Source organism: Babylonia areolata, chromosome 31, assembly GCF_041734735.1.
Source record: "Babylonia areolata isolate BAREFJ2019XMU chromosome 31, ASM4173473v1, whole genome shotgun sequence".
In the NCBI taxonomy this organism is placed as follows: Eukaryota; Metazoa; Mollusca; class Gastropoda; order Neogastropoda; family Buccinidae; genus Babylonia; species Babylonia areolata.
The window spans coordinates 11,263,776-11,284,149 of record NC_134906.1 but is presented as its reverse complement, the minus strand read 5'-3'; the positions used below and the strand labels follow the sequence as shown (position 1 = coordinate 11,284,149).

The 20,374-nt window shown below is 44.1% G+C and overlaps 1 protein-coding gene across 1 annotated transcript in view; it reads right to left on the bottom strand.

Annotated features, from left to right (window-relative positions):
* LOC143275983 (contactin-1-like) overlaps window positions 1-20,374 on the bottom strand; it is a 102,697-nt gene that overhangs the window by 80,423 nt on the left and 1,900 nt on the right. The window contains exons 2-6 of the mRNA XM_076580342.1: window positions 11,220-11,321; window positions 6,558-6,851; window positions 2,728-3,042; window positions 1,973-2,254; window positions 84-389 (exon numbers count right to left, since the gene is read on the bottom strand). Of these exons, the coding sequence (XP_076436457.1) occupies window positions 84-389; window positions 1,973-2,254; window positions 2,728-3,042; window positions 6,558-6,851; window positions 11,220-11,301 (1,279 nt within the window). The 5' untranslated portion in view covers window positions 11,302-11,321. The remainder of the gene's footprint in view (window positions 1-83; window positions 390-1,972; window positions 2,255-2,727; window positions 3,043-6,557; window positions 6,852-11,219; window positions 11,322-20,374) is intronic.

Genomic DNA, 20,374 nt, shown 5'->3' with positions numbered 1-20,374 from the left:
TTCAACCCCCACCCAAAAACCTCACACACAACCCTCACATGCACTCCAACCCACCCGCCCTCCAAAGCCCCCATCCCACCCACCTTCCACAGTCAGATGAGCCAGGACGGAAGTCCTACTGGCGGGGACGAAGTGGTTGTTACTGGCGACGCAGTAATACACCCCCTCGTCCCCCTCCTGCACCGACACGAAGTGGAGGTTCCTCCCGGCGCCATCGGCGACGACGGTGGCGGCGAACCTGCCCGAGCGAGGCACGAAGGGGGCGTAATCCTTGTACCACACGACAGAGGCCGGAGGGACGCTGTGGGGTGGTGTGCAGAAGAGCGTGGCTGGGTGGCCCGCCATGGCCGTCGTGTCGGCGGGCTCTTCCGGGAAACTGATGTTGAGGACTGGTGTGACAGAGATCGTCGTCATCATTTATCATCATCATCATCGTCGTCATCATCATCAGCTTAATGATAAAAGAGCATGTGATGTTAAATCTGTGGTCGGACAGAAATGGTGTCATCATCAGTATCATCATCATCATCATCATCATTATGATAACAAAGTAAAGCATGCTACATTAATTCAATGGGGGACGAGAAATTGTCATCACTGTTATTATCATCATTATCATCATAATGATAACAAGGCATTTAATATCAAATATATGGTCGAACAGACATTGTCATCATCAATATCATCTCACCATTGTAATAACAAAACATGCCACATTAATTTTAAGGTGGGAGAGAAGTTGTTATCATCATTATTACCATCATCACTATCATCATAAAAACAAGAGAGGCAAGGCCTTCAAGACTCACTTGTGATAAATTACGTCCCCTAGCATTAATTACAGAGTAATTTCCCTTCTTCACTATCTGCACCAAAACGTTTGCAAAATAAATAAAAATTCCATGCTTAGCAAAAGAAGTTCCTGTTTGAACAAAAAATTAAAATAATGACTCCTCTTGTTGTTGTGTCAGAATAAGAGGTCAAAGTGCCAAGTTTAGAGAATACAAAAAATATAAATATAACAGTAAATGCAGTTTGCATATAATTAGGCTTCTTTTTTTTGTTTTTTGTTTTTTGTGCCCATCCCAGAGGTGCAATATTGTTTTAAACAAGATGACTGAAAAGAACTGAATTTTTCCTATTTTTATGCCAAATTTGGTGTCAACTGACAAAGTATTTACAGAGAAATTGTCAATGTTAAAATTTACCACGGACACACAGACACACGGACACACACACACAGACAACCGAACACCGGTTTAAAACATAGACTCACTTTGTTTACACAAGTGAGTCAAAAAGCATGCTGCATTAATTCTATTTAAATAAGTTCCTGATGATGAACACATACCCACACATGTCCCTCACACACACTATTTTCAAAATATTGGCAAGAAGAAGGAAAGTGGCAAAATAGTTAAGACGCTCATCTGCCAGAGAGGGTGTGGGTTCGAATCCCACTCTCCTCCCCCTTTCTGCCCAGTTTGAACGGAAAATCAAACTGAGCATCTAGTTTTTTCGAATGAGACGATAAACCGAGGTCCCATGTGCAGCACACATTCACTCGTATACGTGTACCAGTGGGCTTTTCCATGCACGGAGCATTTTTACCCTGATATGTATGCAGCCACACTCTGTTTTCAGGGAATGAAAATCTATAATAATAAATAATAATAATAATGGTACTTATATAGCGCTGAATCTTGTGCATAGACAAATCTAAGCGCTTTCGCACCATTCTCACGCACGCATAACTCTAAAACTGGAGAAACTAAAGACAAGGAAGAGGCAGGGAAGGGAGGCTATTTTGGGAAGAGGTGGGTTTTAAGGCCAGACTTGAAAGAGCTGAGTGTGGAGACTTGATGAAGCGAAAGAGGAAGTTCATTCCAATTGCAAGGTCCAGAGACAGAAAAAATCTAATACTCTAACCACTCGGCTATTGAGCCTGTACCCTGCTGTGCCATGAACTCACAGGCCACGATGAGAGTTGCAGAATCCGACTGAACAGTCCCGACTCGGTTCCCGGCTTCGCAGCGATAATTCCCAGCATCCTCTTCTTCCACTTCAGCGAAAACCAGGGTTTTGTTGGGGAGAATGGAGACCCTTGAATCATCGACGTAGTCATCGTCTTTGAACCAAGAAACAGAAGGCGGAGGATAGCCGATGGCATGACAGTCAAGCGTCAGTCTCTGAAACCTCCTGGCGATGACCTGCGCTGGGAGTGTCGTTAAGATTTGTGGTTCCACGTCCACAGCTGCAACAGAATAACCGTAACCGGTAACACAAATTCCCCTCCAAGTAGTAAGTAAAGTACTTTTGTATTTGTATCTGTTTCTCCTCCAAGAAGTAAGTAAAGTACTTTTGTATTTGTATCTGTTGTTCTTGTTTTTAATAATGCAGTAGTTATCCACTAGCAATATAAACAAATACATAAACAAATACATGCACAGACAATGTAACGAAGAGAGACTAATAGTGAAACACAACTCCACACAAAGACACACACACACACACACACACACACACAACTTCAAAACACCAAGCCAAACAAACATACACACCAATACAAACCCAGGTGAACATAAAAAACAACAACAAAACAAACACAACCAACGACACGAAAACACCAACACATTAGGACACACTCACAAACTTTCAACAGCAAGAACAACGCACATGCAAGAACAACGCAGAAAGAACAACGCAGCAACAACAACCCTCTTTTACCTTCAGGAGTTATAACAGCAGCCAGACTTTCAACCGTTTCCGCGGACAACGGGTTTCGGGCGACACAGCGCACAGACCTGGGATCCTGATCAACAACACGGTACGTCAGTTTCATGGAGATCTGCTCCGAAAGCCCCAGCTTGTCAAACTCCCCGAACGAGGCGGTCAACGTTTTGGCGTTCTCCATGCGCACACCGTCCATCTCCCAGTAGACCGAGGGATAGGGGGCGCTGCGTCCCGTGACACACGTCAGCACCGCCTCAGAGCCGACTGACGCAGTCGTGTTCTCTGGATGCAAGAAGAAGTCATCGATATCTGCACAAAATCAAGAAATGGAGGATTAGAGAGACGGATTTTTTTTTTTTTTTTTTTTGCTGCCCCATCATCTGCGCCGTTTCAGTGGCATTACTCCCACGCCACTCATTTAGATTCCCCCATACACGGCCACACCCGGGTTCGTCCGTCACAGTTCCAGCGTCGGCAGTCCACAGGGAACCATCGATGTTAGGTCGCCAGGAGGCCACACACCAGAGGAGACCCCGCACTGCTGCTGAGTCACTTCGGTGGTGTTCAGTGGTGCCTGTTCTGTTTTAACGTACTTAGGACACCACCTACTAAGCCCCCTACTAACGACAATAATGGCTTAGTCGCGGAGCGAAGAAGCATTTGGATTTGCATGTGTGAACCCACTGTTTCAGTTTCCGTTTTCTCCAGGAGGCGTCACTGCGTTCTGACAAATCCATTTGTATTTGTATGTGTATTTCTTTTTATCACAACAGATTTCTCTGTGTGAAATTCGGGCTGCTCTCCCCAGGGAGAGCGCCTCGCTACACTACAGCGCCACCCATTTTTCTGTTTTAACGTACTTAGGACACCACCTACTAAGTCCCCTACTAACGACAATAATGGCTTAGTCGCGGAGCCAGACTGAGTGAGCGTCCCTCCCAGAGAGACAGATTATTGAAAAGAAGCATTTAGATTTGCATGTGTGAACCCACTGTTTCTCCAGGAGGCATCACTGCGTTCTGACAAATCCATTTGTATTTGTATGTGTATTTCTTTTTATCACAACAGATTTCTCTGTGTGAAATTCAGGCTGCTCTCCCCAGGGAGAGCGCGTCGCTACACTACAGCGCCACCCATTTTTCTGTATTTTTTCCTGCGTGCAGTTTTAGTTGTTTTTCCTATCGAAGTAGATTTTTCTACAGAATTGTGCCAGGAACAACCCTTTTGTTGCCGTGGGTTCTTTTACGTGCGCTAAGCGCATGCTGCACACGGGACCTCTGTTTATCGTCTCATCCGAATGACTAGCGTCCAGACCACCACTCAAGGTCTAGTGGAGGGGGAGAAAATATCGGCAGCTGAGCCGTGATTGGAACCAGCACGCTCAGATTCTCTCGCTTCCTTTTGGTGGACACGTTACCTCTAGGCTATCACTCCACATGCCTTGAGTGCATGCCTGTATGATTTATGTATGTACCTTTTTATGTACTACCCCCCCCCCCACACACACACACACACTATTCCCTGTGAACCTGGTACACCCAAGGCATGACTAGGCAGGCACGGTGTGTTATGCTGCTGGTCAGGTATTTGCCAAGCAGGTATGGCGAAGAGTTTATGGATTTTTCCCAATGTAGTGACACCTCCTTGAAAAAAAAAAATCAAAGTATGGTGCTTAGAGCCTCGCCGACCACTAAGACCATCTCAAGGCTATCGCCACGTAAATACCTACTAAGCTCCTTGAAAAACTAAAACTCTCTCTAGCTTTCTATGTACAATTCATAAGTTTTGTCCTTCATCCCTTTGACTTATGTGTCTATGTGAATAACTGGTGTGAAGCTCTTTGGTTTGTCTCTGCATGAGATTCAGCAATATTAAAGTACCATAAAGTTCGGTCTATTGAGCGCACTGGTATATAAGCCGCACCCACTAAATTTTGGAAAAAATTGAACTTTATACATACATAAGCCGCACCGGTTTATAAGCCGCACTTATTTCCGGTACCAGAACACATACTGATACTACAGAAAAGCTGTCGATACTGTAGGTTATGAAATAAACACAAGCGGGAACAATACAAAGAAAAGCAAGCGAAAATACTGCTAGTGCCACACACACACAAAATAAACACAACGAAAATAGGATCCATACTTTTGGGATAGTCACATTTATTCAACGTCATCCTGCTCACTGAATCCACTAAAATCTTCGCCTTCAGAGTCCGAGTTGAAAAGAACCAGCACAGCTTCCTCCGCCATATTGTCACTGACTTCAGCCTCACTTTCACTTCATGAACATGAAGGTGGAGGTCGCTGCTGGTTCGTCGCTTGCACTGTTGTCTGCAAGGTCGATCGCCTTCAATCTGAAGGCTGCATCATAGGCATAACGTCGCATTTTCGGCATGATGAAGGTGTGCGCTTGAGCATAGTAGAACTGAATGCTGATCTGAAGGCTTTAATGTGTGCGGATTTGATTTATAAAACGTGAACAGTTAGCACACTATCCTGAAGCTCATCCAAAAATTCATGGATAGAAATCATGATCTTGGTGAGCTGAAGGGCAGCTAAGAATAGACGAGAACGTGACACTCTCGGGATCGTTAAAATCCGTAAATAAGCCGCATCATTGTATAAGCCTCAGAGGTTGAAGCTGGGGTAAAAAGTCGCGGCTTATAGACAGAACTTTACGGTACATTATTTCTGTAATCTTTTAACATAAATATACATTTTAGAAAATATCATCACAACTATCATTTACTACAGGCCAACACTACACACCCATTGTCCAAAAGCCCTCTTGACCGAGAGAAAGTGGGGATGTAACCTGGGCACAAAACATACTCCACTAAAATCAAATTACAGCCTGGATAGTAGGGACAGCAGTTGTTTCCTCTACTGTCTGATGGTCTTAGATACGACAGACACTCCATACATATATACATGCATCATACAGCGCCACATGACATGAAACACCACGACAGCCAGGACAGCAGTGGCCTATCTCCGCTGTTCTTCTGATGGTCATAGTCGGATACAACTGACAATCATACATATATACATACATCCATACATCATACAGCACCACAGGCAAGACACACAGCAGTGGCCTATCTCCGCTGATCTTCTGATGGCCATAGTCAGATACGACTGATAATCTTACATACATACATACATACATCATACAGCACCACATGACAGGACATACAGCAGTGGCCTATCTCCGCTGTTCTTCTGATGGTCATAGTCAGATACGACTGACAATCATACATACATACATACATCATACAGCACCACATGACAAGACAGCAGTGGCCTATCTCTGCTGCTCTTCCGATGGTCATAGTCGGATACGACTGACAATCATACATACATACATACATCCATACATCATACAGCACCACATGACAAGAAAAAACACAACAACCAGGACAGCAGTGGCCTATCTCTGCTGCTCTTCTGATGGTCATAGTCGGATACGACTGACAATTATACATATATACATACATCCATACATCATACAGCACCACATGACAAGACATACAGCAGCTGCCTATCTCTGCTGTTGTTCTGATGGTCATAGTCAGATATGACTGACAATCATACATACATCCATACATCATACAGCACCACATGACAAGAAACAACACAACACTCCAGACAACAGTTGCCTTTCTGTGCTGTTCCTCTGATTGTCATAGTTGGATATGACTGACAATCACACATACAAACATCATACATACATGTATACGAAATACAATCATACATCCATAACCACACACATACATCATACAGCACCACATGACACAAAACACCACGACTCCCACTCACAAGCAATGACCACCACGGCCGAAGCGTTGACGGAAACCTCCCCTTCGGATTCCTCCTCCCCTTCGGGGCCCCCCGTCACCACACACGTGTATGTCCCAGCATCCTCGGCCGTGACGTCAGGCACGAACAGGGACCCGTTGGCCATGAGCAAAGCTCGGCTCTGCACCGCCGACTGCTGGAACAGCCAGGCGTAGGACAGCCCGCCCCCTGGTGGACCATGGAAGTCGGCGCGGCAGTTCAGCACGAGGTTGCGACCCAGGGCCACCGCCGTGTTGCGAGGCGTTGTCAGCCATGCTGGAAGGAGGAGGAGGAGGAGGAAAGTGGCGGAATGGTTAAGACACTCATCTGCCCACACAGTGACTGTGAGGGTCTGGGTTTGATTCCCGGTGTTGCCCTTTGAGTGGAGAATTTCTTCTTCTTCTTCTTCTTCTTCTTCTGCGTTCACTCGTATGCACACGAGTGGGCTTTTACGTGTATGACCGTTGTTACCCCGCCATGTAGGCAGCCATACTCTGTTTTCGGGGGTGTGCATGCTGGGTATGTTCTTGTTTCCATAACCCACCGAACGCTGACATGGATTACAGGATCTTTAACGTGCGTATTTGATCTTCTGCTTGCATATACACACGAAGGGAGTTCAGGCACTGGCAGGTCTGCACATATGTTGACCTGGGAGATCGTAAAAATCTCCACCCTTTACCCACCAGGCGCCGTCACCGTGATTCGAACCTGGGACCCTCAGATTGACAGTCCAACGCTTTAACCACTCGGCTATTGGACCCGTCAGTGGAGAATATCAAAACTGAGTGTCAAGTCATTCGGATGAGAAGATAAAATGAGGTCCTGTGTGCAACATGCACTTGATGCCCTGAAAAAGAACCCATGGCAATACGGCGATCATTCAGATGAGATGATAAAACCGTGGTCCTGTGTGCAATGGTGCACTGGAAAAGAACCCATAGCGACAGAAGTGTTGGCCTCTGGCAGAATTCTGTGAAGAAATCCACTGTAATATAACAGATAAGTTTCAACAAAGTTGTCTTATTCTTTGTCATAAAACATGTGTGAGAAATTCAAAGCGTTCAGGTTTCTGTTGTAATATGGCCTTGTCAAATGTTTTCCATCATGTCTGAAAAGAGAAATGCATAATGGAACACATCACCAAGATCATTCAAATTACATTTTTTAAAGAACATGATCACTTCTTAATGTTACTTAACAATTTTGTACTTCTTTTTTGTTCCAACTGCTTACAATAACATTTTAGAAATATTTTTTAACCTTTTTTTCTTTAATGTTCTCTTTTTCTCTCTCTACTTGCTGCTCAAGCAGTTTCTTTAAATGTCTGAAAGTATTCCCAAATCTTTAGGGGCTTACGTTTTTGGATGTGACATGCCCACATGCATAAAAAAAATGCATGCAAGTACACCCACTCACACACACCTTCGAACACAACACACACACACACACACAAACACACACACACACACAAATACTCACAATCTCACAAACATATTTTCTTACAACATACTCTCACGCTCTCTTTATATTTTGTAAAAAATTATGGCAAACATTACAAACCTGCTTTGAACACAAAGAGGAAGAACGTTTATGCACTTCTATCTAAGAGTGACTTCCCTGCAAGTATCTCTGGGAATGAGGATACAGTCAACGGCAGATAAAAAGCAAAGTCAACTTCATCCTAACTAGTCGACTTCATCCTTCACAACTTCATCCTGAGCGACGATGATCTATAGTACACGGTAGATTACACCGCACCAATGACAAACGCCAAAGCGTTACACGTTTTTCTTCCTTTCTTCCTTACTGGACTACCTGACAGGACCTTCTTCTTCTTCGTTCGTGGGCTGCAACCCCCACGTTCACTCGTATGCACACGAGTGGGCTTTTACGTGTATGACCGTTTTTACCCCGCCATGTAGGCAGCCATACTCACGCTTTCGGGGGTGTGCATGCTGGGTATGTTCTTGTTTCCATAACCCACCGAATGCTGACATGGATTACAGGATCTTTAACGTGCGTATTTTGATCTTCTGCTTGCATATGCACACGAAGGGGGTTCAGGCACTAGCAGGTCTGCACATGCGTTGACCTGGGAGATCGTAAAAATCTCCACCCTTTACCCACCAGGCGCCGTCACCGTGATTCGAACCTGGGACCCTCAGATTGACAGTCCAACGCTTTAACCACTCGGCCATTGCGCCCGTCCCTGACAGGAACAACAGCCCAGTGGATATTAAGTGCTGGACTATCAATCTAAGGCAGAGTGGTTCAGACACTCAGCTGCCAATACATATGCGGTAAGCAAATAACTGTAAGTCATCTACTCATTCACTGTCCGAGCATAAGACAGTTAATTCCTAAAGATGTAGTTGATGACTTTTCTTCCAATATTTCATTAGCCACTGAAAAGATTTTGAATGATTATTCATTGCTTCGAATGTTTTCGGAAATTTTAAACTCCAGTCCAGTTGGTATCCTCCTTTGATGTGCTATAATTAATGTTGTTATTTATATTTACATTGTTGTAGGTTAATACTTGTTGATATGCATATACATATTCTCCTTCCCATGACACCTCATTCAATACACACCACAATCACTTTAGACCTTTTTCTTATAATATACTTTTCCTCTGATACATAACATGAATACTTTTTTACACTAATATTCACATGCATTCCCTTTCCTTTATCCACTTCTTTACTCCTTTCTGTCTAAAAACACTTATAGTGAATAGACGTTAAACTGAAGATAAAACAGAGTCCATGAGGGTGTGAGTTCGAATCCCGCTCTCGCCCTTTCTCCCAAGTTTGACTGGGGAAAATCATACTGAGCGTCTAGTCTTTCGGATGAGATGATAAACCGATGTTCCGTGTGCACCACCCACACATTCTGCGCATTGAAAAAGAACCCATGGCAACGATAGTGTTGTCCTCTGGCAAAATTATGTAAAAAAAAAAAAATCCAGTCTGATTGGTTTACAAATATTTAAGCACGCACTCAAGGCCTGACAAGCGCGTTGGGTTATGCTGCTGTCAGGCATCTGCCTAGTAGTGGTGTAGCGTATATGGATTTGTCCAAATACAGTGACACCTCCTTGAGAAACTGAAACTGAAACTTTCAATCTCAGGAGTCCCAGGTTCAATATATCTTGGTAATGGCACCTGGTGGGTAAAGGGTGGAGATTTTTCCAACCTCACAGGTCAACATATGTGCAGACCTGCTAGTGCCTGAACCCCCTTCGTGTGTACATGCACTCACAAGATCAAACATCCTTAAAGATCCTGTAATCCATGTCAGCGTTTGGTGGGTGATAGAAAACAAGAACATACCCAGCATGCACATCCCCAAAAACATGGCGCTGGGATAAAGAAGTAAAAACGGTCAAACATGTCAAATGTTACATGTCTACCCAAGTGTGTATATGTGCGTGTCTGAAACCTGATTGAATGACACTGGAAATGAATGATGAGCGCCCAATGGCAGATGTCAGTTGGCTCTTCCCAGGTAGGCAGCCTGTTGTGCAAATGACTCTGTGTTTGTTAAGTGTTTAGAGCTTGATCTCCGACTAAGGGTAGGCTCCATATATATATATTGTGGAGTGATGGCCTAGAGGTAACGCGTCCGCCTAGGAAGCGAGAGAATCTGAGTGCGCTGGTTCGAATCATGGCTCAGCCACCGATATTTTCTCCCCCTCCACTAGACCTTGAGTGGTGGTCTGGACGCTAGTCATTCGGATGAGACAATAAACCAAGGTCCCGTCTCCAGCATGCACTTAGCACACGTAAAAGAACCCACAGCAACAAAAGGGTTGTTCCTGGCAAAATTCTGTAGAAAAATCCACTGCAATAGGAAAAACAAATAAAACTGCACGCAGGAAAAAATACAAAAAAATGGGTGGCGCTGTAGTGTAGCGACGCGCTCTCCCTGGGGAGAGCAGCCCGAATTTCACACAGAGAAATCTGTTGTGATAAAAAGAAATACAAACAAATACAATATATATATATATATATATATATATATATATATAAAGAGAAAAAAGAAAACACACACATCAATCTGTCAAATATTCCAAATTTTCGGAACAATCACGCTCCTTCCTCAAGGGATAAGTTGTTTACATGTTACCAGGGTCACTCTTACGCAGCTATTATGACGCAAGCACGCCATGACGTACATGTTGTGATGCAATTTCACAATGCCAGGTTTCGCCAAGAGCCTAAAGAATTGAAAATTGTCTATTTTCTTCTGCTGTCAAAAAATAAGTTCCTTAAATCCTAACTTACTGAATAGCTCAATCAACAGTAGAGAAATAAAACGATAAATAATACACAGTAATAAGAAAAATGAAATAAAAAATCAATGATAGATAAATAAAGAAAATAAACAGACGTTTAAAACAAATAAAGAAAGAAAGAAAATAAAATCCCGTGTGGGGGGCCGGGGGAAGATAATCAAAAGAAGATTAAGAATGATGATGATAATAATAAGAATAATAATAATAATAATAGAATTTTTTTATATAAAAAGATTTTTTTTAAATAATAATTCATATATATATATATTCTTCTTTTTTTTCTTCTTTTTTTTGGGTAGGCGCCATATAGTGTGTGCATCATCATCACTACCAGGACCCACCTATCTGTGCAGTGACGTGAAGAACTGTGGAGAAAGCGAAGGCACAGAGGAGAACCTTCTGGACATGGTGTGTGGACAACATGGTGCTCTGTACACCATCATCTGTCAACACATCATCATCTGCTGTCAACACATATCATCATCTGCTGTCAACACATCATCATCTGTCAACACATCGTCTGTCAACATGTCATCATCTGTCAACATCATCATCTGCTGTCAACACATCATCATCTGCTGTCAACATACCATCATCTGTCAACACATCGTCTGTCAACACATCATCTGTCAACACATCAGTTGTCAACATATCATCATCTGTCAACACATCATTATCTGTCAACACACCATCATCTGCTGTCAACATATCATCATTCGTCAACACATCATCTGTCAACGTATTATCTCTCAACACATCATCTGTCAACATATCATCATCTGTCAACACATCATCTGTCAACGTATTATCTCTCAACACATCATTTGTCAACACATCATCTGTCAAACATCATCTATAAACATATCATCATCTGTCAACACATCTTGTCAACATATCGATAATCTGTCATCTGTATTTTCATGCGTCCATAATCCACTGAACGCGACATGGATTACGGGATCTTTAATGGGCGTACTTGATCTTCTGCATGCATTCACACACAAAACGGGTCTGGGCACAAGAAGGTCTGCACATATTATGTTCCGCTGGGATATTAGAACAAAATCTCCACCCTTCGTGCTGAAATCAAGGATCAGTTTCAGTTTCAGTAGCTCAAGGAGGCGTCACTGCGTTCGGACAAATCCATATACGCTACACCACATCTGCCAAGCAGATGCCTGACCAGCAGCATAACCCAACGCGTTTGATCAAGGATCAAACCTGGGACACACAGGTGAGAATCCATTCAACCTGCACACCCTCAAGCTTTCAAAGTCGATAAATTTCTCAGTCAGAAATGACGTTAGTGCAAGGAAGCTAAAAACTGTAAAACTGAGACGCATGTGAACACTTAGCCAAAAAGACAGGAAATAATGATCTAAAAGAACAGGAAATTGAAATCGTGTTGAGAAAACACACACAATCTCTCTCTCTCTCTTTCTCTCACACACACACACGAGAGAGAGAGAGAGAGAGAGAGAGAGAGAGAGGAAAAAAACTTCTTTGAATGAGGAAGAGAAAAGAGAGGGGAGGTGTGTGTGTGGGGGGGGGGGGGGGGCAGGACAAGAACACTGACAGAATAAAAAAAACAAAAAAACATTCCGCACTACATCATCTGTGAACAAACTGAACAACAACACCATCTGAATACACAATTAACAGAAAAACCAGCGCTCAACTCAACAAAGCTCAACTCTATGAAAACCCTTTTTCACAAATTCTTTCAATCCTTAAAAAAAAAACAACCACTTCCACTGAAATTCAAAGAAACAACATAATCATGCATTGAACTGATCAAAACTTGGTCATCACAATACCTGCCAGTCCTTGCATGTGAAAGTCCCAAAGTCCCAAGAGTAAAACACACACCTTTACAGTTGACCAATCAAAACTTGGTCCTGATGATACAAGTCCCAAAATCCCAAGAATAAAACACACGCCTTTACAGCTGACCAATCAAAACTTGGTCCTGATGATACAAGTCCCAAATTCCCATGAATAAAACACACGCCTTTACAGTTGACCAATCAAAACTTGGTCCTGATGATACAAGTCCCAAAATCCCATGAATAAAACGCACACCTTTCCAGCTGACCCATCAAAACTTGGTCCTGGTGATACAAGTCCCAAAATCCCAAGAATAAAACACCTTGCCAGTTAACCAATCAAAACTTGGTCCTGATGATACAAGTCCCAAAATCCCATGAATAAAACACACACCTTTCCAGTTGACCAATCAAAACTTCATCCTGGTGATACAAGTCCCAAAATCCCAAGAATAAAACACACACCTTTACAGTTGACCAATCAAAACTTGATCCTGGTGATACAAGTCCCAAAATCCCAAGAATAAAACACACACCTTTACAGTTGACCAATCAAAACTTGGTCCTGGTGATACAAGTCCCAAAATCCCATGAATAAAACACACACCTTTCCAGTTGACCAATCAAAACTTGGTCCTGGTGATTCAAGTCCCAAAATCCCATGAATAAAACACACACCTTTACAGTTGACCAATCAAAACTTGGTCCTGGTGATACAAGTCCCAAATTCCCATGAATAAAACACACGCCTGTACAGTTGACCAATCAAAACTTGGTCCTGATGATACAAGTCCCAAAATCCCAAGAATAAAACACACGCCTTTACAGCTGACCAATCAAAACTTGATCCTGGGTATACATGTCCCAAAATCCCAAGAATAAAACACCTTGCCAGTTAACCAATCAAAACTTGATCCTGGTGATACAAGTCCCAAAATCCCATGAATAAAACACACACCTTTCCAGCTGACCAATTAAAACTTGGTCCTGGTATACAAGTCCCAAAACACCAAGAATAAAAAAAGCACACCTTTACAGTTAACCAGTCAAAACTTGGTCCTGATGATACAAGTCCCAAAATCCCAAGAATAAAACACACACCTTTCCAGTCGACCAATCAAAACTTGATCCTGGGTATACATGTCCCAAAATCCCAAGAATAAAACACCTTGCCAGTTAACCAATCAAAACTTGATCCTGGTGATACAAGTCCCCAAATCCCAAGAATAAAACACACACCTTTCCAGTTGACCAATCAAAACTTGGTCCTGGTGATTCAAGTCCCAAAATCCCATGAATAAAACACACACCTTTACAGTTAACCAATCAAAACTTGATCCTGGTATTACAAGTCCCAAAATACCAAGAATAAAAAAAAAAAGCACACCTTTACAGTTAACCAATCAAAACTTGATCCTGGTGATACATGTCCCAAAATACCAAGAAAAAAAAACAAAAACACCCTTACAGTTAACCCATCAAAAACTGATCCTGATGATACAAGTTCCAAAATCCCAATAAATAAAACAAACACCTTTACATTTAACCAATCAAAACTTGATCCTGATGATAGTGAAGTGTTAACATTTCAAACAATTACACATCCACTTAGTGCTTTGCCAAACATAAAATTCTGAGTCCTTGCATCACCTGACGTGATGTATTCTGGAGATATGATACCTGGTTAGCCCTGAGGGTGAAATTCCAAACAACCATCCACACTTTCAATGGGAAGCAACAACCAAATATTTAAAAGTGTTGAACTGTCCTGGGTTTGAATCATAGCCATGACACCTGGCAGGCCAAGGAGGAAGTAGATTTTTTTCAACCTGTAAAGACAACTGATACCAAGATCTAATACTGCCTGCGCAGAAGATGAAATATGCATAGTAAAGACCCTGTAACCCATGCCAACGTTCCTCAGTAACGGCAACAAAAACGTGCCCAGCATGTACACCTCTGAATGGAGTATGGGTGCCTGCCTACCTGGCAAGGTAAAATGGCCATGCACACAAAAACCCCACTCATACACACATGAGTTAACCATGGGAGCTGCAATCCACAAACACAGAAGAAGAAGAAGAATGCACAATTTCAATCGATCCACCAATCAAAAATCTCGGTCCTCACATCAGCCGACAGACACCAAGTGCCGATGTACATGACCTGTCAAGGAAATCACATGACAGTCCGAAGGAACAGTGACGGACAGTCGATCCGACATGACTCCAACAGGCCACAGGCAAGCAATGCATGCTCCCTTCCTCCCTCCCTGCCCCTCTTCCTGTTTGTCTTCAAATATTCATGAAGTTTGCGCCACAGAGTGCGGTGTTTTCCGTCCTCCACTCCCAGGATTGGATTAACCAAACTGAAGCGTTGCTATAGTACTAGCTGCTGTGGGAGTTGTTTTTTTGTTTGTTTGGGTTTTTTTTCTCTTTTTTTTTTCTTCTGATGAAGTGGTCAGTGTGTGCAATAGAGTGGAAGACAGAGAGGGGTAGGATTGGGGGAGGGGACAGATAGAAAGGGGTCAGGGATGAGGGGGGTGGGGGTGGGGGTGGGGGGGGCCTTGAGGTAAAGAGAATGTGACAGAGGTTTACAAAACATTATTGTAAGATACTGAAAAGGATGAAGAAAGAGTCAAGAAAGGCAAGAGGCACAATCTGTAAAGAAAAAGAAAGCGAGAAAGAGTGGGCGTGCGTCCTTTTCTTTGTGTGTGTGTGTGTGTGTGTGTCTGTGTGTGTGTCTGTGTGTCTCTGTGTGTGCAAGTATGTGCGTGTGAACATGAACATGTAATTCATATCTATATAACAGAAAAACACACCTTGTACACAAGCGACCTGTTGAACATGTGTAGTAAAAAAAAAAATTTTTTTTTTTTTTCAAATACACTCTTTTCTTTTTTCTCTCTCCACCCATGCCCCAACCTCTGCACCTAATTTTCTCTCTCTATCCTTGCATGCACTGACAATACCCTCCCCCTCCTCTCTAACCCCTTTCCCCCATCACTTTCTTTAGCATCCTCCCTCTATGCCTCCACCCCCCTCCCCCCACCAACACACGCACAGACCCTGCCACACACAACCACAGAGCCACCAGTCCTCAAGCATTATTAACTCTCTCCATACGAACGGCAAAAGAGACGACGTTAACAGCGTTTCACCCCAATTACCATCATCAAAATATTGCAAGTGGAAGGCTCTTATACTGAAGAGGTGAATGTTGACAAAGAATACCACAATTCTGACGACGGAAGCTAAAGGCTGGGTCATTCAGACACCCACTGGACATCCGAGGGGTCTGTGTAGAGGAGAAGAGAGGACTGGCCGTACCGAGTGAGTTAACCAAGCCAGGGAAGCGATGGGGCAGAGATCCATAATTTATTGAAGGTGTGCTGGGATGAATCTCCTGGGGGGGGCGGTGGGGGGGGGGCAAGGGGGGGGGGCTGGCTGGCCTCAGCGCCACAGTCAATATCCTCACAGGTTTCTGTCAGGGACAGGGGGCTCCTAGGAGGGGGGGGGGTGGGGGTGGGGGTGTGGCGCTTCAGAGATAATTGTTGTGTGGGTGCCAGCAGAGGGAGACAAGAGGGCCCAGGTTTCACAGAAACGTGTTGCACTGCACTGTGTGCTGGGGTGTTTGCAGTCCGGCACAGAAATACACAGGGCCCAGGTTTCACACAGAGAGAGATACAGGGCCCAGGTTTCACACAGAGAGAGATACTGGGCCCAGGTTTCACACAGGGAGAGATACTGGGCCCAGGTTTCACACAGAGAGAGATACAGAGCCCAGGTTTCACACAGAGAGAGATACAGAGCCCAGGTCTCCCACAGAGATACTGGGCCCAGGTTTCACACAGAGATACAGAGCCCAGGTTTCACACAGAGAGATACAGAGCCCAGGTTTCACACAGAGATACTGGGCCCAGGTTTCACACAGAGAGATACAGAGCCCAGGTTTCACACAGAGATACAGGGCCCAGGTTTCACACAGAGATACAGGGCCCAGATTTCACACAGAGATACAGGGCCCAGGTTTCACACAGAGATACTGGGCCCAGGTTTCACACAGAGATACAGAGCCCAGGTTTCACACAGAGAGATACTGGGCCCAGGTTTCACACAGAGATACAGAGCCCAGGTTTCACACAGAGATACAGGGCCCAGGTTTCACACACAGAGATACAGGGCCCAGGTTTCACACAGAGAGATACAGGGCCCAGATTTCACACAGAGAGATACAGAGCCCAGATTTCACACAGAGAGATACAGGGCCCAGGTTTCACACACAGAGATACAGGGCCCAGATTTCACACAGAGAGATACAGAGCCCAGGTTTCACACAGAGAGATACAGAGCCCAGGTTTCACACAGAGATACAGAGCCCAGGTTTCACACAGAGATACAGGGCCCAGGTTTCACACAGAGATACAGGGCCCAGGTTTCACACAGAGAGATACAGGGCCCAGATTTCACACAGATACAGGCCCCAGGTTTCACACACACACAGATACAGGGCCCAGATTTCACACATAGAGATACAGGCCCCAGGTTTCACACAGAGATACAAGCCCCAGGTTTCACACACACAGAGATACAGGGCCCAGGTTTCACACAGAGAGATACAGGCCCCAGGTTTCACACAGAGATACAGGGCCCAGGTTTCACACAGAGAGATACAGGCCCCAGGTTTCACACAGTGAGAGATACAGGGCCCAGGTTTCACACACAGAGAGACAGACAGACAGACACACAGGTACATCAGTTATTTAACAAATAGATTCTGCACTTAATTACTGAACACAAAGAAACAAAATCAAAATGAAAAAAACAACAACCCACATTAAGCAAAATAACTTCTTTTTTTTTCCAAATAAAACAAAGGAAAATCAACAACTGATATCATGCCACAGACAAGCAGAAAAATAATTCAAACAGAAACTTTCTGATTAAATTATAGACATGCAAAGTGATGGACAGACAAGCAGACACACTCAACCAGACAGACTGCTGGTAAACAGGCAGTCAGAGATGCTGCACAGTACTGCGTTGGATCAGTTCAGTTTCAGTTTCAAGGTGTCCGAGCGAGTAGACTGATTGGAGTGATCCATTATATGCAACACATCTGCTGTATTTATTTATTTAATTTTTTTTTTTTTTTTTTTAATTCTTAAGCAACAGATGCGACACAGAGCAGTGCCCCTGCAGAACAGGCAGCCAGACAACAGAACATCTGCTGCAGTCCTGCCTGCTCCACCAAGCGCTTCGAGAGAAAACCTGGCCCGACCCAATCCCAGCGGCCCGGAAGCTCTACGGAGGACTGGAGGACCTGCGACGTACTGCCGCCTTCGTTGAGGAAACGGGGGGAATTCATCCGATAAATGACGAACGAGACAACAACAGCAACAGATGCTCGGCCTTCACATAAACCCGACATGCCGATCAGGCCTCGAGGGACTATCCTGGCTTTGTGTAAAACATTATCATGAAAATGAATGAGACAAAAGAAAGAAATAAGTACATACATTGAAACATGATGAAGGGAAAGAACAAGAAGGAAAATGGGCCACGCTCAGTGAAACACACACACACACGCATGCACGCACACAAACACCAACACAAACTTGCAAATGCGCGCACACGCACACACACATACGCATGCACAAGCAAGCACATGGACAAGTAGATGCGCAACTGGCGTGAATAATTTGCAGTCTCACAAAGATTCAATCGGTGTTACAAATGCATAACTGCATGGAGCTATACCACACTACGGTGTTCTCCACTGTGTATGTGTTACTGGCCCCTGTACAGGATCCAAATGCAGCACTTGCTATTTCATGATAGCACTACATGGTAATCGTTGCCAGACCAACGGCTGCCCAAAAGGCTCTTCTATGGCGAGCTGCAACAAGGGAAGAGATCACACGGAGGTCAGAAGAAGCACTTCAGAGATACTCTGAAAGTCTCTCTGAAAGCGTTTGATATCAACCCTGACTCCTGGGAGGAATCTGCAGCGGACCGTGACAAATGGCGTGCTGCTGTGCACAAAGGCGCCAAGTTGTGCAAGGCCAACAGGACTGCTGCAGCTGTTCAGAAGAGGCAGGCCAGAAAATCACGGGCAAACAAGCTCCCTGGCAATGATATGCCTGTATTTGTCTGCCCCAACTGTCAGCGAACATTTCGTGTGCAGACTGGACTATTCAGCCATCTGCGCATTCACAGATAGATTCATGAGCATCCTCCCCCCCACCCCACCACCACCCTCCCCCCATCCCCCAGCTGGTTGACAACGATGGTCATCATTGATCTCGATGGACACACCACCACCACATGGTAATCGTATGGCACAGACTCCCCATACAACGGGCTCTAAATGCCTCACAAGAAACAATACATGTACGCCAGTGTATCGTAACACAGCACAGCACAAGAAAAACAAAAACTGTAGTGTTCAGAACGAATGACCACAACTGCCTTGCTTCTTCTGTGCAAGACTTATGCTGATGCTCCTTCAAAAGCACATTGCATCCACACTGAAAAGTACCGTCTACTCATTCCTCACTCACTTACTCCCTTCCCTGTATATGCAGGTTTCCTTCTCTCTCCAAAAACAAGGACTTTCTTTCTTCTTTTCTTTTCTTTCTATAAAAAAAAAAAATCAAAGATGTTTTGGCCAGAAATAATTGCCTTCTTTCCTTCTATTTTGTGTGTGTGCTAAGTGCATGCTGCATAAGACTGAATGTCAAGGACTGGCACTTAAGGCTATGTTCACACTAGCCCAACCAGTTGCTGACAGCCAGTTGCTGTAAGCCTGACACAGCAACACACTTCAGTTGCTGTCAGCATTGTTGTTTTCAAGACGAAAGAAACAAATATTATTGGGATTCATTTGTATTTGTATTTCTTTTTATCACAACAGACTTCTCTGTGTGAAATTCGGGCTACTCTCCCCAGAAAGAGCATGTCGCTACACTAAAGCGCCACCTATTTTTTTGTATTTTTTCCAGCGCACAGTTTGATTTGTTTTTCCTATCAAATTGGATTTTTCTACAGAATTTTGCCAGGAACTACCCTTTTTTTGCCGTGGGTTCTTTTACATGCGCTAAGTGCATGCTGCACATGGGACCTTGGTTCATCGTCTCATCCGAACTAGCGTCCAGACCACCACTCAAGGTCTAGTGGTGGGGGAGAAAATATCAGTGGCCGAGCCATGATTCGAACCAGCGTGCTCAGATTCTCTTGCTTCCTAGGTGGACGCATTACCTCTAGGCCATCACTCCACTCCATGTTACTAGCATCATTTAAGAGAACTGTTCCCTTGGACCAGCCAGCCATCCCATGTGTGTGCTCACTACAAATCAAACTGCTGTCTGGAGATGGCTGTTTCCCAGTGTGAACGCTTGCTGCTAGCAAGATGCAAAATGCATTATGCATATTTCTCAGCCAGCTGCTGACAGTAACTGGCTGGGCTAAGTGTGAACATAGCCTTAATCTGTCATCCAATCCTCTGACAAAAGCTGAGAAGCGAGCATAGTATGGCCTTCATTTGACCATTGCTGGAACAGGCAAACTCAGTATGGGATCCGACACCAACACCAGCATCAACTCTATTGAGAACAGTCAACAGACGCAAAATTGGTGTCCCTAAATGACCCGTCAGACCACAACTTCTGA